Below are 17,642 nucleotides of genomic sequence, written 5' to 3'. Positions count from 1 at the left end.
GTGTCAAGAGAAAAAAACCTATCAATCAAAAAATGACTCTGCCACGGAGAACCAGGGGCAGCATGTGGGGAAGGAGTCAACCCTCCAGAGTTGATGCAATCCCAGTTGCCCAACTACAAATCACTTAATAACTCCAGGGATAGGTTCATTTTTGCCACGGGAATATGCAACTGCCTCCAAAATTCCCTTCTAAGCAGATTGGGAAATTCCTCACTTATTAAAGTGCTGAGGAAAAAGTCATCGTTGGGTTTTTTTCCTGACTGCGTCAGGTCGGAAATGCTAAAAACGAGACACAGGAGATAAATATGAATTTGAGGGTTTGTGTCAGCATTGCCAAGAGGTGTCTAATTCCCAGGACAACCTTTTGGGAGATATAAAAGTCCGGCATCCCCTGTCCATCCTTCACTCATCACCAGCTCCACGAGCTCTTCCTCTTGCTCTCCAGCCAAGGGTGAGTTGGATTATGTTGATTTATCGACTCTAGAGCAGCAGAAGTTCACAGAGTTCTGTGTTTAGACTTTGCCTTTGTCTTAGAAATTCCTTGGTTTTGATGGCTGTGTGTTTGAACAGGCACAAGGAGTGCTTAGTTTGCTCACGGGTGGGATGGCAGAAAAGAAGGAAAAATTGAAGGAGCAGATGTGGGAGTCTTTGGGAGCCAGCAAGGAATTCACTCCCAGGTGATGAAGGCAGTGAGAGCTTGGACAATTCAGAGCAGTTTTAGAGGGAAATTCTACTTTGAAAAGCCAACAGGAGCATCTTGGGAGGGAAATTCCCATCAGAGCCGCACCATCATGGAGTGTCCTCCAAAAGGAAGGGTCACCATGTCCCGTACATCCCAAAACAGAGGGAAACGACATTTCCCATCCCAGCCCAAAGAAGAGCCAAGGAGGGCACAGCTGTCCCAGCCTGACCATCTCTCTCTTCCCTCCAGCTCTGCCAGAACTCCAGCACGATGTGCTCCCGCAGCTCCTGCCACGACTACGAGTCCTCCTGCCACGGGTCCCGCTCCTCCTGCCTCAGATCCTGGTTCTCCTGCCACAGGTCCCGCTCCTCCTGCCACGAGCCCGAGCCCTCCTGCCGCTACGTCCAGAGGCAGCCGGTGCAGAAATGCACCTACGTGACGCCCTGCTGTCCCCCCGTGCAGCGCTACTGTCCCCCCGCTGTCCCCTGCTGTCCCCCCGTGCAGCGCTACTGCCCCCCTGCCGTCCCCTGCTGTCCCCAGGTGCCCTACTGCCACCAGTACACCAAGAACATCTGGAACCTTCCACCAGCGTGCCCCAAGTATTGAACAGGATCCAGCCCCAGCAGCCAGAGCCGCCGGCTCCTCCCTTGGGCACCCCGACCTCGGCTCGTCTCGTCCACGCTGAAACCCCCGGGTCTCTGCCATGTGGGGATGAAATGTTCTCCTAATTAACATTTATGGTGTCATTCTTGCTAATTATTCCGGAAATGTCCTTTTCTAATTATTTGGGGTGTAATTATTTGTTGGTAATCTTTCTCTGTCTTGAGCTTCTGATTCAGACTCATCTGGGTGTGGGAAACAATAAATCTGATTCATGAGACCCTCGTTGCCTTTGAATTCCTTTATTCTTGTTTTCCTTTATTTTTTTGGTAATTTTTTCAGGGATTTTCAATTCAAATTTCTTTGTATTTCCCAAGTATCCCAATATTTGGTGGCAAATAATTCCCACGTTCACTTGGGAGTGGATGGAAGTCAGTAAAGGAAAGGGGGAGATGGTCAAAGATTGGACTCGATGATCTCAGAGGGCTTTTCCCACCTCAGTGATTCCAGGAAATTAAATTGAAGGGGAATAAGCAGGTCACATTGCTCCTTCTCAATATGCAATAACTTACTCCAAGATCTATTTCAGACCTTGGATATAAAATTTCAAATATCTGAAAGCCCCTGAGACTCTCAAAACAGAAGGCCCAAATTCCTGTGAGAGAACTGTGAGCAAAGGATGATGGGAACTCTTCTGAGATTTTCCTGAGCAGGCCCTGAATTTGAAAGGTTCAGAGATGTTTTTTGGGGTGGTTTTGGAAGGCTCTTGAGGAGGTAGAAAGATTTTGGAGAGCATCAATGTGGGCAAAAGGAGAACTGTCACAAAAAGCTCCCACTTTGTCACCTCGGTGGCAGCTGAGGGAGCCTCACCTGAGCCACCAAAGGTCCCTGAGAAATTCCTGCCATCCTCCCTTGCTCCACAAAACTCCCCACGAAGAATTGGTTGCCTTTAGCCTGGGGAACAGCTGTGGGACACCCCCAGTTTGGGAGATCTTCCCTTCCCAGTCAGTGAGTTGCTCTAATGGGCAACATTTTTGCCAGGTTGAGGAGTTTAATTTTCTTACGCTTCTAACTCTGAGTCAAACAGGGCCATAAATCCAGCTTTAGCACCCAAATTTCCACCAGGAGTGACAAAATTGAGTATTTGCTCAAACTTCAGCTCTTCTTCTCTGAATCCTTAGGTGAGGTCAGGTGAAAAAAATTTGAGGGATCACAGAAGGAGAGAGAAACCAAGGAACGGGAAAATTTAATACCCTCAAACCTCATACAGAGCTCAGGGTCAGGTGTTTTTCTCTTTAATAACCTGTGATTCACATGGAACAACCCGATGGGATCATCCCAGTCATCTGCCAAGTTGAGGGACACGTGAAGAACCAGAAACATTTCATTTCTTGCCAGCCCAGGGAGCCGAGGAGATCCCGCCAGATTTTCCGGCGTTGTGCCATCCCCAGGAATTGCAGGCGCTAATCCCATTTCCTCTTGGCACTCAACAACAGGGGAATTAAAACCCTGAGCTGTCACCTGCACCCAACAGGGGACCCAACCCCAGGAGTCAGCGTTTCTGATAGCTTTCTGTGCCTGATGCAATCTGGGGTGTCCCTCATCCCTAATTACACCCGTCAGTCTCCAGGAAATGGGAGAGAGCTGCACTTCCAAAATCCCTCCCGTAGGAATCACCAGCAGGACGGGGCCCTGTGCGTCAAGGAGGGAACACCTAAAATCAGGGGAAGTGCAAACATCTGCGGGATTGAGCGCGGAATTAATTAAGGTGTCATCGTGACGAGGTGCCTCACACCCCAAATAACCTCAGGAGAGGATAAAAGGTCCCTCAGCCCCGTCCTCCGCAGTCGCTCGCCTTTGCTTCCAGAATCTTCTCGCTGCAGCTGAAGAAGGTAAGATCAACTTCGCCATTTCTGTTCTTAAAACCTCCACAAGGGGTTTTTATGGGTTTTGAGGGAGTTGGGATTTAGGGAAGTGCCTCCTGTTTGTGCTGAGGGAGGGAGGGATGGGGAATGGTGAATGGAGGACAAGGATTCCCAGGAATCACGGGAAAGGTGCAACCCCCAGGGGGACCCTTGGGTGACACAAACTCTGCTGGAACTGGGGCTTGGCAGGTGGGCTCTTGGGGCTCCAATTGCCTCACAGGGACCTCATTTCAGACCCCAATTCCCAGAGCATTCCCAGCACACCCAGCAGGATCGAGGGGGTGTTGGGTCTGGATTTGGCAGGTGAAAAAAGGAGAGAAACAGTTCATGGGAGACATAAGAAAAAATATTATTAAAAAGAAAATGGGGGGGATATAAGAAAAGAATCAGAGCCTCCTCTCACCACATTGATCCCTTGCTCCAAACAGCTTTGCCTCAACTCCATCACGATGTGCTCCCGCGGGTCTTGCCACGACTACGAGTCCTCCTGCCATGGATCCCGCTCCTCCTGCCATGAGTCCCGCTCTTCCTCCTGCCACTCGGGGCCCTCCTGCCACTACACCATCCAGAGGCAGCCTGTGCAGAAGTTCAGCTACGTGACGCCCTGCTGCCCCCCAGTGCAGCCCTGCTACCCCCCTGTGCAGCGTTATTGCCCCCCAGTGCAGCGTTACTGCCCCCCAGTGCAGCCCTGCTGCCCCCCAGTGCAGCGTTACTGCCCCCCAGTCTGCCCCCAGGTCACCAAGAACATCTGCAAGCTGCCATCGTCCTACCCCAAGTACTGAGGGCAGGATCCAACATCAGGACGCACCAGCTCACTCCTCACCCACAGCTTCCAGCTTGTCCCAGTGCTCGTGGCTCTGCAGCTTTGCCACTTCTCTGCAAGAAAAACCTTCTAAAACTGCCAGAGATGATGCAGTTTTAGGATGAAACCTCTCGGTTTGAGGAGCTCTGAGATGTTTATCTTTCCTCTGCCAACGCTGGGAATGGTTCCCTTCTTGCTTTGCTGCTTCGTCCTCCAGCAAGACAATAAAAAATGGTGTTTCAAGCCAAATGAACAGTCCTGGATGTTTTCAGTCACTGCTCCTTTAAATGTGCTGGATTAGTGGGCAAGAGGGGCATTGAGGGTTTGGAGTATGAAGGAGAAGGGAACAGAACTGGGGAAGGGGCTGGGGGAACTGGGTGGGCTCAGCTGGGAGAAAAGGAGGCTCAGGTGGGACATCAGGAGGAATTTCCTCCTGGAAAGGGTGGTCAGGCCTTGGAAAGGGCTGCCCAGGGAGGTTTGGAGCCGCCATCCCTGGAGGTGTCCAAGGAAGGCCTGGAGGTGGCACTCAGTGCCCTGGGCTGGGTGACAAGGTGGGGATCATGCACAGGTTGGATTTGGTGGTCTTGGGACCTCTTTTGTCTGGGATTCTGTGCTGGTCTGCTGGCATCTCTGTTCTCCTGTGGGTTTGGAATTATGATTCAATCCCTGGAGTGGAGGAATGCCAAGGAAAAGTGAAATCCATAGAAAACGCCTGCAGGGGTGGGAGAAGCACGTGGGGTGAATTCCTGGGGGAAACAAATCCTTGCCCTGGGCTCAGCAGATGTTGGGGGTTCAGTTTCCACCTGACTTGTGTGTTCCTGTTTCTGCCTTCAGAGCTGCTGCTATTTTTGGAACCGAAATAAAATCAAATCCTGCAGGGTTTGGAACATGGAACAGACCTAATTAACCAGTTTCTGCAGTGTAAAATAAGTGAAGGTTTCCCCAGCGTGATTCATCCCTCATCACCCATCACTGGCGTGGGAAACAGCCTGGAATGAGCTGGGTGCTGCAATAGCCACTAAATGACCACTTGGTCAATAAGCAATTGGAATTAGTTATTTATAGGTTCTGGAGAGAATGCTCATTAGAGAGGAATGGGTTAAAAAAGAAAAGTTGAGGTCGGGACAGGGAGCAATGGATGATTCACCTGCCTGGGGGTTCCTGGCCTTGCCAAGAGGTGTCTCAGCCTTACAGGAGCCTAAAAAAGGCAATTTTCTTACTCATTCCTGCCCTCCCTGCAGGTGGGAATTGAGTTTGTGAGGTTTCACCACAGCTGTGGTTTGGTCTTCAAGGAGAGACTTTCACTTCCCTGTGCTGCCCCAGCTTCCAATTTCCTCCTCCATCGCTGACCATGGCATGTTTTATTTCCTTTTCCAAATCCAGAAAAGGCCATAAAGTTGATAAGGAGCCTTTTCCCCATGGATCCAGGCTGGGAATGTTGAGCTTGTGGAGATCTCAGAGCCCCTCCCAGGATCTGCAGGGGCTCCAGGGAAGCTGGAGAGGGATATTTCCTCAGGAACTGCAAGGACAGGACACAGGGAATTATTTCAGAGTAATGGGGAGGAGTTTTAGGTGGGATAAAATGAAGAAATTGTTCCCTGTGAGGGTGTGAAAGCCTCGAAGAACCACAAATGTTTGGCAAGAGAAATCCTCTTCTCCAGGTGGCCTGAAGGGACATTTCTGCTCTGCCAAGGACACGTCAAATAACTTCAGGCTTATTAATTTCTGTTCTTTACACTTTGGTGTAAACAAATTTAAAAATTTAAACAAATTAAAAAATTAAATTCAAATAACGACACCATGGATTCCACAACCCGGACAAACTGTGAGGAAACCCCCAGGGATTAATGGGGAGGAATTTACCTCAGGATTGCTTTCCTGGATCTCCAATCCAAACAAACAGAGGTCTGCTCCTCTGGGCATCTTTCAGAGCCTTTCACTCAAAGCAAAATACAATTGCAACATTTTTATGGCCCTAATTTGAATATTTTCCTCTGTAAAATCGCTGTTCGATCTACGAATGCACCTTGCAGAGCTTTAAACTCCTCTGCTGTTCACATCCAACTGCAACAATGGGATTTTTTTGGCTCACTGGATGAACCCATGCACCAAACCCGTACAAAGTCAACATAAAACGGCCTCGTTTTGGCCAAACTCTCTTCCATCGCCTTCCTGCTCAGGATGTCCCACATTTCTGATGCTGGAATTTCTCTAGAGGCTTTGGAATCTCCTGCAGATCACGCGGGGGCTCTGCCGGCGCGAATGTCAATCACTAATTAGGAGATAATGGGCGGCACCCGGCTCAAGGTCATTAACGCAGCTGAAGCCAATAGGAAATTAAGCTCCGAGGGAACTGGAACGTTGACCTTGGGATGGCCTTGCCCGGAGAAGTGGTGACTTCATGGTCCTGTGAATTCCTAGATGGAGGAGCAGCTCGGCCCCGTGAATTCCTAGAAGGAGGAGCAGTTCCTCCAGTTGTGATGTGGCCGAACATCAAGAGCGGAACTGAGGGGAAACAGAGGATTTGTGACACCAGGAGCCAAATGGAAGGTTCTGGTGGCCCAAAGTGTCCTCAAGGTCCAGAATTGGATGAGCAAATGCAGCTCATTAGAGTGAGGGGTCTCCAGGGATGCAGGGCGTCCTTCAGTGCTCAGCCCCCTTTTCCACCCCTGGAGGTGACCTCAGACACCAAACATTTCCCTTGACGGGAGAGAGATCATTTTTTAATAAAGTCGTGGTTTAATTTGAGATCCTCGACATGCTCAGGACACATCACACGGAGCTTTTATGCAAAATAGGTATTAACATCCATCATTAATGGCTGATCACAACGTGATCATTAGCATCAGCGCTAATCGCTGCCAGCGGGTGACTGCGAGCTGAGCACAGAGTTTTTCCAGAATTAGCATCCGTGGGTGGCTCTTCCATTACTCCAGGGCATCTTGGAATCTGAAAAGAATTGAATAGGAATTTTGCAGATCAAGTCATGCAGAGCATAAACAGGATGCAAAAACTTCCAGAGCCTTTTTGCATTTTGCTTTTATTTAGAGGAATTGGGAAAATGCAATCTCCGATTTGACCCAAAACCAATTCCAAATTTCTACTGTGAATTTGCAGTGAAAATGTTTGATATTGGCAAGGCCTTGAGCCTGAGAGATCTCAAGGAGAGTTTGGACAATGACCTTAGGCACAGGGTGGGGTTTTGGGGCTGTACAAGGCCAGATGTTGATCTGGATGGTCCCTGTGGGTCCCTTCCAGCCGGGGATATTCCATGATTCTATTCCCAGGTGTTTTCCCATGCACGGATGGGATGAGGCAGCAAGGGATGGGACGTTGAGAACTTTCTGGGTTTGCCCTTCTGGTGACCCCAGAGAAGGACTTTGGGCTCCACCACTTCTGCATTCAGACACAAAGCATGGGACCAAGGAATTGCACTTCCTGGAATTCTATTTTAAAAATCATATCAAGGAGCAACTGACGTCCAGAAGCTTCTGCACGCCTCTGGAATCCACTGCACCTCAATCTTAATTAGGATTTTTATGTCAATTAATCATCTCCACGCAGCAGCCGTACCATATGCAAAGCGGGCAGAAACAACGCCTCCGAGCGTCCCACAAGAATTAACTCGACATTAAAAAATTGTAAAAAATTCACACAACAAATTGATAATAACCCAAAATTGAGGGGTTGGTCAAAAGCCACGAGGCAAAGACTAAACACATGAAGGCCCATTGGGTGAATAAGTACAGGCTTAGTGCGTAAATCACGGATTGCTGGGGGGTACCTCATGTCCGGCAGGACAACTCCGACCTCAATAAAAAGGTCTCCAGGTGCCTCTGCTCCTCACACAGCTTCAGCTCTCAGCAAGAACAAGAACGGTGAGTGCTTCCTACCAAAGATCCTCAGTTCTCTTGGTTCTTTGGCTTTGGGCAAGAGGTGGATTGAGGCTGGGTTGTTGTGTCTGATCTCTGCAGGGCGTTGGGATGGATGGACCTTCAGAGGTGTCTTCTGACCCAAAATGTTCTTTGGCTTTGTGGTTCCATGGGTTTGTGGTTCCATGGGTTTTTGTTCCATGGGTTTATGGTTCCATGGCTTTGTGACTCCATGGATTTATGGTTCCATGGGTTTAAGGTTCCATGGGTTTGTGATTCCATGGATTTATGGTTCCATGGGTTTAAGGTTCCATGGCTTTGTGGGTCCATGGGTTTTACAATTCCATGGTTTTAGCATTGCAGGGTTTCATGAGCTACAGCTCTCCCTGAAATCCAGAATTTTCTAAGACTGTTGATCTGTTGCCTCTCAGAAAAGATGGACAGAGCACAATGGAAAATGAATTGCTCGGGGTGGAAATTCAGGGAGGAGCATAGAACAGGCAGCTCCCAGGAGAATTCAAATATCTCTTGGACAGAGCAAGAGTTGGTTTGATTCCTGTGAGGATCTTGGGTTTCCGACTCAAGACAAAGAAATAGGAAAAGGGGTGGGATGAGGGCCTGGGCAGGGTGGAAAGATGGGTTGAAATTCAAAGTCCTTTGTGTTCCAGGTCCTCGCTCCGGCCACCCTTCACTCCTCACCCAACACCATGTGCTCCACTGGATGCTGTTCCACCGGATGCTGCTCTGTCGTGAAGAGCAAGACCGTGTGCTGCACCCCCTGCAAGACCGTGTGCTGCAGCCCATGCAAGACCGTGTGCTGCAGCCCATGCAAGACTGTGTGCTGCAGTCCCTGCAAGACTGTGTGCTGCAGCCCATGCAAGACCGTGTGCTGCAGTCCCTGCAAGACTGTGTGCTGCAGTCCCTGCAAGACCGTGTGCTGCTCCCCGTGCCAGAAGCCTTGCTGTGACCCATGCCAGTCCTGCTGTGACCCGTGCCAGTCTTGCTGTGACCCATGCCAGAAGCCTTGCTGTGACCCGTGCCAGTCCTGCTGTGACCCGTGCCAGTCTTGCTGTGACCCGTGCCAGAAGCCTTGCTGTGACCCATGCCAGTCTTGCTGTGACCCATGCCAGTCTTGCTGTGACCCATGCCAGAAGCCCTGCTGTGACCCGTGCCAGTCTTGCTGTGATCCATGCCAGAAGCCCTGCTGTGACCCATGCAAGACTGTCTGCTGTGACCCATGCCAGTCCTGCTGTGATCCATGCCAGAAGCCTTGCTGTGATCCATGCCAGTCCTGCTGTGACCCGTGCCAGAAGCCCTGCTGTGACCCGTGCCAGTCCTGCTGTGATCCATGCCAGAAGCCCTGCTGTGACCCGTGCCAGTCCTGCTGTGATCCATGCCAGAAGCCCTGCTGTGAGCCATGCAAGACTGTCTGCTGTGATCCGTGCCAGTCCTGCTGTGACCCATGCCAGAAGCCTTGCTGTGACCCATGCCAGTCCTGCTGTGACCCGTGCCAGTCTTGCTGTGACCCATGCCAGAAGCCCTGCTGTGACCCATGCCAGTCCTGCTGTGATCCGTGCCAGAAGCCTTGCTGTGACCCGTGCCAGTCCTGCTGTGATCCATGCCAGAAGCCTTGCTGTGACCCGTGCCAGTCTTGCTGTGACCCTTGCCAGAAGCCTTGCTGTGACCCGTGCCAGTCCTGCTGTGATCCATGCCAGAAGCCCTGCTGTGACCCATGCCAGTCCTGCTGTGACCCGTGCCAGTCCTGTTGTGACCCTTGCCAGAAGCCTTGCTGTGACCCGTGCCAGTCCTGCTGTGACCCATGCCAGTCCTGCTGTGACCCGTGCCAGTCTGTGTGCTGCACCAAGGTGTGCCACAAGTCCGTGTGCTGTGTGCCACGGCCCTGCTGCTCTCCTTGCTGCGTGGTGAAGAAGCCCGTGGTGGTTTGCTGCACCCCCATGAGGAAGTGCTGCACCCCCTGCATCCCCATCCAGCAGTGCTGTGCCAGCCTCAGGAAGACCTGCTAAACTGCCCCAGATGGCTCTGAAAATGGGCACAGGGAGGTGAAAAGCTCCTCATTTGCCCCTGGTTCTCATGGTGATGGAGACCATTCATAGCAATTTTCTTCTTCTTTCCAAGCTTAAGCTGCTTCTTCTTTCTGTCCTTCAGTTATCGACTGTCTTTAATTATCGACTGTCTTTAATTATTGACTGTCTTGAGTAGGCCTGAATTTACCACCCATTGTATAAGGCATTAGATATTAGTGGGGTGTTAGTTCTCCTCTTGGTGTTTGGGAAACCTTTGGTGTCACTGTGACTGCTTCTCATTTCCTCTCTTGACTTGTAGACAATAAAACTTGGCATTCAGCAAAACACAACATTTGGTCTTTTGGTTGTTCTTACATGGCTTTGCCCTTAATTTGTCACCTTGCCCATGATTTGTCACTTTACCCAGAATTTTCCACCTTGCCCAGAATTTTCCACCTTGCCCAGGACTTGTCACCTTGCCCAAAATTTTCCACTTTGCCCAGAATTCTCCATCTTGCCCAGAATTTGCCACCTTCCCCAGAATATTTGCCCAGAATTTTCCATCTTGCCCAGGTTTTGTCACTTTGCCCAGGATTTTGTCCTCATTCCGGCACCATCTGTGCCTTTGGCCAAGGTCCACACACATTTGGGACACAAAGAGCTGTCCAGGTTCTTGGCACACATTAAGTCGTGTCTGAAGCAAGCAGAGCATTCCTGATCCTCTGGAATGGGTGCCCAGAGGAGCTGTGGGTGCCCCTGGATCCCTGGAATTGTCCAAGGCCGGGTTGGAGGGTTTGGAGCAGCCTGGGACAGTGGGAGATGTCTCATGGCAAGGGGAGGAACGTGGTGAGCTTTAAAGTTCTTTCCAACCCAAACCATTCCTTGATTCCTTCTTGCCCGTACTGACCATCCACCTCAGCTCAGATTTTACGACAGAACGGAAAGCTGAAGTAATTAAAACTCAAAGGGTGGGGACTGAGCCAGGAGCCGTAACTGCACCGTCAGAAAACACAGCACTCCATAAATCAGAGACTTCTCCAACATCCTGGAAAGGATCCACCAGGATCATGGAGCCCAACTCCTGCCCCTCCAAAAACACCCCAAAATCCCACCCTGTCCCTGAGAGCGTTATCCAAACATTCCTGAAGCTCTGGCACCCTTGGGGCAAAGCCCATTCCTTGGGGAGCCTGGTGAGTGCCCCACCACCCTCTGGGAGAAGAACTTTCCAGAAATATCCAACCTAGACCTTCCCTGGCACAGCTCCAGCTGTTCCCTCAGGTCCTGCCCCGGGTCCCAGAGCAGAGATGGGAGCTGCCCTCGGGAGGAAGTTGTGGACAGCTCTGAGATGCACAGGAGCTCGCCCCTGACCTCGGAAGGGACATTCCAACAGGAATACCAGGAGGAATTCACTACTCACTGGACATCAGGCAGCATCTTCTTCCCATCACCATCTTCCAAATAGAAAAGCTTAGAAACCTCCAGAAATCGTTGAATTTTTACAGGAGCAGAGCGTTTCAGCCGTGCATTCTGAGCCAGGAATGAAACCCGGGTTGGGCATCCAAGCTAAAAGTCTCATTCCTAAAATAGCAAACCCATGAGTCAACGATACCTTCCCTCCCTGGCTGGGACTTTCTTTGCTATTAAAATGCAGGACTCAGCTGGGAATTGCAGGTCTGGAGAAAATGCCCGGAGCTCTGGCTTGATTTGCTTCCTCCAACCTTCACAAGCAACATCTGCATTCAAATCATCTTCTCTAAGTGTTTGACTCTCTGAAAACATTCTTGCGTCTTCAGGAGGGTTTTTATGTATTGTAAATCAGGCAGGAGGATATCTCAGATCAGAACATTCAATAAAGAACTTTCTCTTTAAGGAATCTTGTGAATATTCATAATATTCATTCCATCTTTGAATCACAGAATCATGGGATGGGTTGGGTTGGAAGGGATGTCAAAAACCACCTCGTTCCAACACCCCTGCCATGGGCAGGGACACCTGCAGTTAGACCAGGGCTCCATCCAACAATGGTCTTACCCCACACTGGAAAAGCTGCAGGAGCAGATTCCCAAAAATCTCCCAAAAATCTCAAACTCACAGAGCCACCATAGAAGTTTCCAAAAACATCACAGGATGGGGGGTGACCTATAGAAGGAACTTTGTGAGGATGTTATTTCTGACCCAAACACAGGTTAAACAGTGTTGAACAGCAGGGAAAATGCTCTAAATGCTGACAGTGGTGGGGTGGCTCAGCCTGGAGAAGAGACAGGTTTAGATGGGATATTGGGAAGAAATCCTTCCCTGTGAGGGTGGCAATGCCCTGGCACAGGATATTCCATGGGAGTCCCATTCCTGGATGTGTCCAAGGCCAGGCTGGACAGGGCTTGAAGCAACCTGGGATAGTGGAAGTTGTCCCTGCCCATCCAGGACTGGATGATTTTGGGGTTTCTTCCAACCCAAATGATTCTATATTTCTATGACTACAATACCAGAATCATCTTGGCCAAGAGGACAGCAATAAACCCCGATAAAAATGCTATGAATGCTTGATTCAAGGGAGATGTTTGAGGGTTTACACAAGGAGGACGTTGCTTCCTGCAGGCAACTCTTGGTTGTAATTGAGCGACCAAAACAATGTCCTCCCCTGGGGACAATTCCAGAGGGGACACCCGACGTCACAAGAGGTCGTGCTCACATCCTGGAAAGGCAGATCCTGTCCCAGTCACCAGGGATCACCTGCCACCACGTCAGCCTCACAGTCAGAGCCTCCTGGATGTGATGGCAGCCTCTTTTTGCCATGAATTGGTGCTGCCTCAGCATCCTGGAATTCCCATCTTCTACCAGAGGCCCCTCTCATCACATGGAGGCACCATCAACATCTTCCAATGTGGAGCTGTCCCTGCTCTGCATGTGGCCACAATTCCTCATGTGAACACTCAAACGTGATTGCCACAAGTCTCCTTGGTCCCAGAAACCTTTGGAATAATCTCAGAAAATGGGATGTGTGGAACCAACACAGGGAAAAACCCTCACGTATGCACTGTTCTTTGAAAGCTGCTTCGTTTAGACTCAACCCATCCATTCCATGGATGAAAACGAAAAAAATCTTAATAATAAAACAAAAAATTGCAAAACAGGGATTGTGAGGACCTAGCACCCTGAAGGGAGGCCCAAGAGCATGACTGAGAAAGGGGAAATTTCAGCCTAAACTTTGACCACAGAGGCAGGAATAAAAAGGATTCCCATTGACCCAAAAAAAGGATTCCCACTGACCATTTCCACCGGCCCCCAGAGATCCTGGCCAAGGGCAGAGGGGACACATGAGCAATGACAGCTCCAAGTTCCAGGCATGGTTGTCCCACTGCTTCAGCACCTGGCTCCCCCCAGGCACATTGTTAAGCGTCCCTGTGTCCCAAGGTCATTCCTTGGGAAGGGATGGGAACACCTCAGAACTCTGTCCCTCCCTCCGGCGCCATTAACGCAAATCCATTAGAAAATTTGCATCTGTTGTTTCCTCTGGAGGAGTAATTATGGGGCACAATTGAGGTGGTGAGCAAACAGAAAGAGGCAGAGATTAAACACCGGAGGAGGAAGACACGTGAGGGGGTACCCTGGTGATCCACGGGGTCGGAATTGCCAGGGGATGCCTCATTTCCAGGGGAGGAGGCTTTGGAGCGTATAAAAGGCTCCCCCCAGCCCAGGGGTCTTCATTCGATCATCTCCACTTCTCCTCTCCTCTCTCCACTGCTCAGCAGGGTAAGTTGGACTTTGCTACTTGTCTTTACTTTGGGACTCTCTGTTTCTCTGGGTTTCTCCAGAGTTTTCTGGGCTGTCTGGTTTGAGACTGGATGCTGCAGAAGATTTTGGGATCACAGATTGGTTTAGGGGAGCAGAGATTGGTTTTGGGCTGCCTTTTGGGTTGGTTTTGGATTCTCTCTGGCAGAACCAGTGCTGGACAAAACGCCAGAAGCACATGGGTCTGTCCTGGGATTCAGGACACCAGGCACCTCCCAGTTTGGGATGGATTTGGGGATAAGAAAGCTTTAAGCTGCCTCAACCTCTGAGAGATTCAAGCAGAGACAAACTCTCTCTTTCCCTTCCAGCTTCGCCTCCACTCCCATCACCAAGATGCCCAACGGATGCTGCGGTGGCGGAAGTAGCTACTCCGTGTGCTGCTACAGCAGCCCCAAGTGCTGCAAGAGGCCCATGTGCTGCAGCCCCATGCAGTGCTGCAGCCCCTGCTGCACCCCCTGCTGCTCCCCCTGCTGCATGCCCATGCAGTCCTGCTGCATGTCCATGCCCTGCTGCTACACCATCACCAGCAACAACAACAGCGGCTGCTGCGGAGGCGGCAGCAGCGGCGGCTGCTGCGGTGGCAACTAAACCCATGCGGCTTGTTCCCTCTTGGATACGGATTTGGATATGGATAACACCCCAAACGCTCCTCCTCCTGTGCTTAGAAGCTGTAGAACTCCTCTTCTTCTCCTGCCTTCCTTCACCTCATTCTTGTGATGTGCCCTGAAGCCGCCGCCCGGCGAGTTCCTCCCGCCAGCGCTGGCGTCGCTCTTCGTTCTCCTCTCGGTGTGTGGGATGTTTCACTTTTTTCATCACTGTTTCGTTTCAATCTTTCTGGAAAAAAAAGCCAATAAAATCTGTAGTTTGTGACCCTGCAACCTCCTGGTGTTGAGCTGTTTGTTCGCTGGTGGATCCAGGGGGTTTGGCCGCACCTTTTCCCGGTGTTTTTTCACAGTGTTGGGATTCTCCTGTCTCCAAGGTATTCACTCAAATGAAATCAGGGTATTCCTGATGGCAAATTATTCAAACTGGAGTTTCTGGCACCTCTGGGAATGATATTTGCCCTCTCTGTATAAAATAGCAGAGAAATAGGAAGAGAATGGGAGAAAAAATGGTTGTGTGGAGACCTCACAGCACTTTACAGGATATGGAGCAGCTCCAGGGAAGCTGGAGAGGGACTTTTCATCAGGAACTGCAGTGACAGGACAAGGAGGAGTGGGGTCCAAAATTGAGGTTGGATATCGGGAAGAAATTGTTCTCTGTGAGGGTGGTGAGGAGCTGGCACAGGTTTTCCAGGCAATTTCTGGTTGCGCCATCCCTGGAAGTGCCCAAGACGAGGTTGGACAGGGCTTGGAGCCACCTTGGATTGTGGAAGGTGTCCCTGCCCATGGCAAGGGGTGGAATAAATGGATTTTTAAGGTCCCTTCTGACCCAAAACGGTCTCTGGTTCTATGAAAATCATTCATAAACTCACAAAAACCAGGAATGTTTTCAGGAAGAATCTGACACAAACACATCCCAGACAACCAAAATCTTCCTCAGGACCCACAGCCAGTCTCTGCAGACAGTCTGACACTCAGGACATGGAGGTTCTGCCTCTGCCAAACTGAGTTACCAGACACTTGTTTGTAAAACAAATGCTGAGGAACCTCTGCTGCCTTCAAAAAGGTCAGTTGGGGCTCTACCAAAACATGAAAGTTCTGCACTGCCATCCTTTGGATGCATTTAATGCCCTTTTCTGACTCTGTTTCCCCACTGCTTCAGTCCCTTGTTTACATTGTGATCCACACCCCAATCCCCAAAAATGATTTGGTAACCTTGAGATGGACATGACCATCCAGGGTGGGAAATGCCCACCTCCCTTCTCACATCTGCCAATGGAAAACCTCCCTCAGGAGGCACAAGTGGAGTGCATCCCTTTGCTTCTGCCCCCATTAATTCCTTGTAAATTAAAAAATGGATCTGTCCAGGTGCATTTGTCTCTCCCACCAGGAAGGAAATGCCGCGCGTGTTCTCCTGCCCTTCACGCAGAAGTCACAATTACCAATTTGCTTCTCCCATGTTTCACTCCAGGAATTGCTGTCGTGCCTGGGAAGCCTGGAAAGGAGCTGCTGGCATTTCCTGCAGGGATGAAACAGCTCTAAAATCTCAATCTGTTCCCCCTTGCACCGCACGGAGAGCAAAGCAAGGTCCTTGTCACTGTCCTTGGGGCTGGTCCCAGCTCGCCTGGGCTGACCCCTCTCCTGAGCAGCCCCGGGATCCCTGACGATGTCAGGCAGCAGCAGGGAACTGGCCAGGCAGGATCCTCCATCCTCTCATTAGGCAGCTCTCAGGATAATGTGGTCCTCGACTGAGAGCTGCAATTTCAGACCGTGAAAAAAATTCCTCCCAAAATTCCTGCCTGGTGCTCCTGCCAGGCTCCAGCTGCCCAAGGCTCTGCCCTGCCTTGATGTCCCTTCCCTCACAGAAAATAGTTTCACCTCAACAAAGTCTCTTCCTGAGTCCCTGCCTCCCACTCAGCTCCACCAGCCCAGTGAGGAGCAGTTTCTGTGCTGGGCCCTTCTCTTCCACCTCAGTCTTCTCACTTTTGGTTCATTCTGGGCTCCCTCCATTTCCAGCACCCTCAGAGGGTCCTGCACCAAGTCCAAAGCCCTCCATCCCTGCTCAGGGCCAGGATTCCAGGATTCCTGGAATTCAGCTGGATGCTGCAGGAGGGAAATGTTGATTTGGGTTGTTCCAAATCCATTCTTGGAGCCACCATCCCTCATGTTGCCTCTTGCACAGGCAGAGCTGCCCTTTAACCTTTTAATTGAATATTAATAAAATAGTAATAAAAATAAAAAATTAATACATTAAGTGAGAACTTCCCAAACCTGGAAGTGCCCAAGGACAGGTGGGATGGAGCTCTGAGCAGCCTGGACATGTCCCTGCCCATGTCCCCTGCAGAGGGGTGGAATTGGATGATCTTTAAGATCATTTCCAACCCAAACCATTCCACAACGCATTTTCACAGAGTCACATGCGGGTGACTGAGCCCCAGACATCCCAAACACTCCTGGCTCCCTCCTCACGTGCACATCCAGTGACCAGGAACAAACAAACATCCCCAATTTTCCTGACATTTTCCCCAATTTGCTCCAAACGCCATCCTCACGGAACGACCGGCACGACGCCGGGGCTGGGTTTGGGCTCCAGCACTGATTCAGCACCAGCTGCTGCTGAGTCAGTCCCAGAACATCTCCATCCAGCAGATACGAGGCCGCATTTTTTAGCTCCCTCACAAGGTTGTGATGAGGACAAATTCATCCAAATTCATGGGAGCCCTTTGATTATCTCCAGGCTAAACCATGACGAGGCAGAAGGAGCGTGGTGGATCACCAGTAATGAGGCGAAATGCAAATTCCAGGCGACACCTATGGCTAAAAAATATGGGTTTGGATGGATAAACAGGGAAGCTGGAATGGTCAATGGCTGTCTCACTTCCAGGAGGAAGGATGGCCGGGAGTATAAAAGGGCTCCGAGCCCAGCTCGCTTCATTCGCTCGTCTTCTCCTACCTTCAGCTCTCCTCACTCTTCAGCAGGGTAAGTGAGAACTTCTAACCCTTCCTTTGCCTCCCAAAAGGGAATTTTGGGTATCTAAAATTTGGATATCTGATATTTATAGCAGATCTAAGTATTTCTGGGGTCTAGGATGGGACTTGGAGTCGGGGTTTTATGGACTCTGCACGAGGAGTTTCGGGGATGAGCTGGGAATGTTCTGGGAGGCTCTGGGACTATCAACAGGGCCATGCAGGGGAAGGGCAAGGAGAACATTCCAGAAGGGTCCAGAGTGGGTTGCTCCTCTTAAGACACCAGAATGAGTCGTTGGGCCCCTGCACCATGGGAAAAACCCAGAACTGCTGCCACCATTTCCAAACAGGACACCCATGGGTTTGCCCTCCTAGAACC

General features: G+C 50.5%; 3 protein-coding genes across 4 annotated transcripts; all 3 read left to right on the top strand.

Moving 5' to 3' along the window:
- The first annotated feature begins 322 nt into the window (after positions 1-322).
- On the top strand, positions 323-1,562 carry LOC134429373 (putative small proline-rich protein 5). Of its 2 annotated transcripts, XM_063176522.1 has the most exons (3): positions 323-451; positions 932-999; positions 1,042-1,562. In XM_063176522.1, exons 2-3 carry the CDS (start codon positions 953-955, stop codon positions 1,286-1,288), a joined length of 294 nt encoding a protein of 97 aa, XP_063032592.1. In that variant the 5' UTR covers positions 323-451; positions 932-952; the 3' UTR covers positions 1,289-1,562. The 2 variants fall into 2 exon arrangements, with proteins under 2 accessions (XP_063032592.1, XP_063032591.1); XM_063176521.1 differs by having other exon boundaries at positions 932-1,562.
- A 2,090-nt stretch (positions 1,563-3,652) lies between these two features.
- On the top strand, positions 3,653-4,258 carry LOC134429188 (late cornified envelope-like proline-rich protein 1). The gene has a single exon (XM_063176298.1). The coding sequence runs from the start codon at positions 3,657-3,659 to the stop codon at positions 3,987-3,989; it is 333 nt and encodes a 110-aa protein (XP_063032368.1). The 5' UTR covers positions 3,653-3,656; the 3' UTR covers positions 3,990-4,258.
- Positions 4,259-7,796: 3,538 nt separating this feature from the next.
- Positions 7,797-10,255, top strand: LOC134429371 (keratin-associated protein 10-7-like). Its single transcript, XM_063176518.1, is given in 3 exon segments — positions 7,797-7,826; positions 7,828-7,887; positions 8,550-10,255. Coding segments are annotated over 3 exon segments (1,446 nt in total). The 3' UTR covers positions 9,906-10,255.
- Positions 10,256-17,642: the final 7,387 nt, after the last annotated feature.

This window comes from Melospiza melodia, chromosome 25 (assembly GCF_035770615.1).
Source record: "Melospiza melodia melodia isolate bMelMel2 chromosome 25, bMelMel2.pri, whole genome shotgun sequence".
Taxonomy (NCBI): Eukaryota; Metazoa; Chordata; class Aves; order Passeriformes; family Passerellidae; genus Melospiza; species Melospiza melodia.
The sequence above is the reverse complement of the archived record's forward strand: the minus strand, read 5'-3'. Positions and strand labels throughout refer to the sequence as shown.

Bases quoted from the DNA above. Each gene is read 5' to 3' on its own strand.
- LOC134429188 (XM_063176298.1), top strand. From the start codon at position 3,657: ATGTGCTCCCGCGGGTCTTGCCACGACTACGAGTCCTCCTGCCATGGA.
- LOC134429373 (XM_063176521.1), top strand. From the start codon at position 953: ATGTGCTCCCGCAGCTCCTGCCACGACTACGAGTCCTCCTGCCACGGG.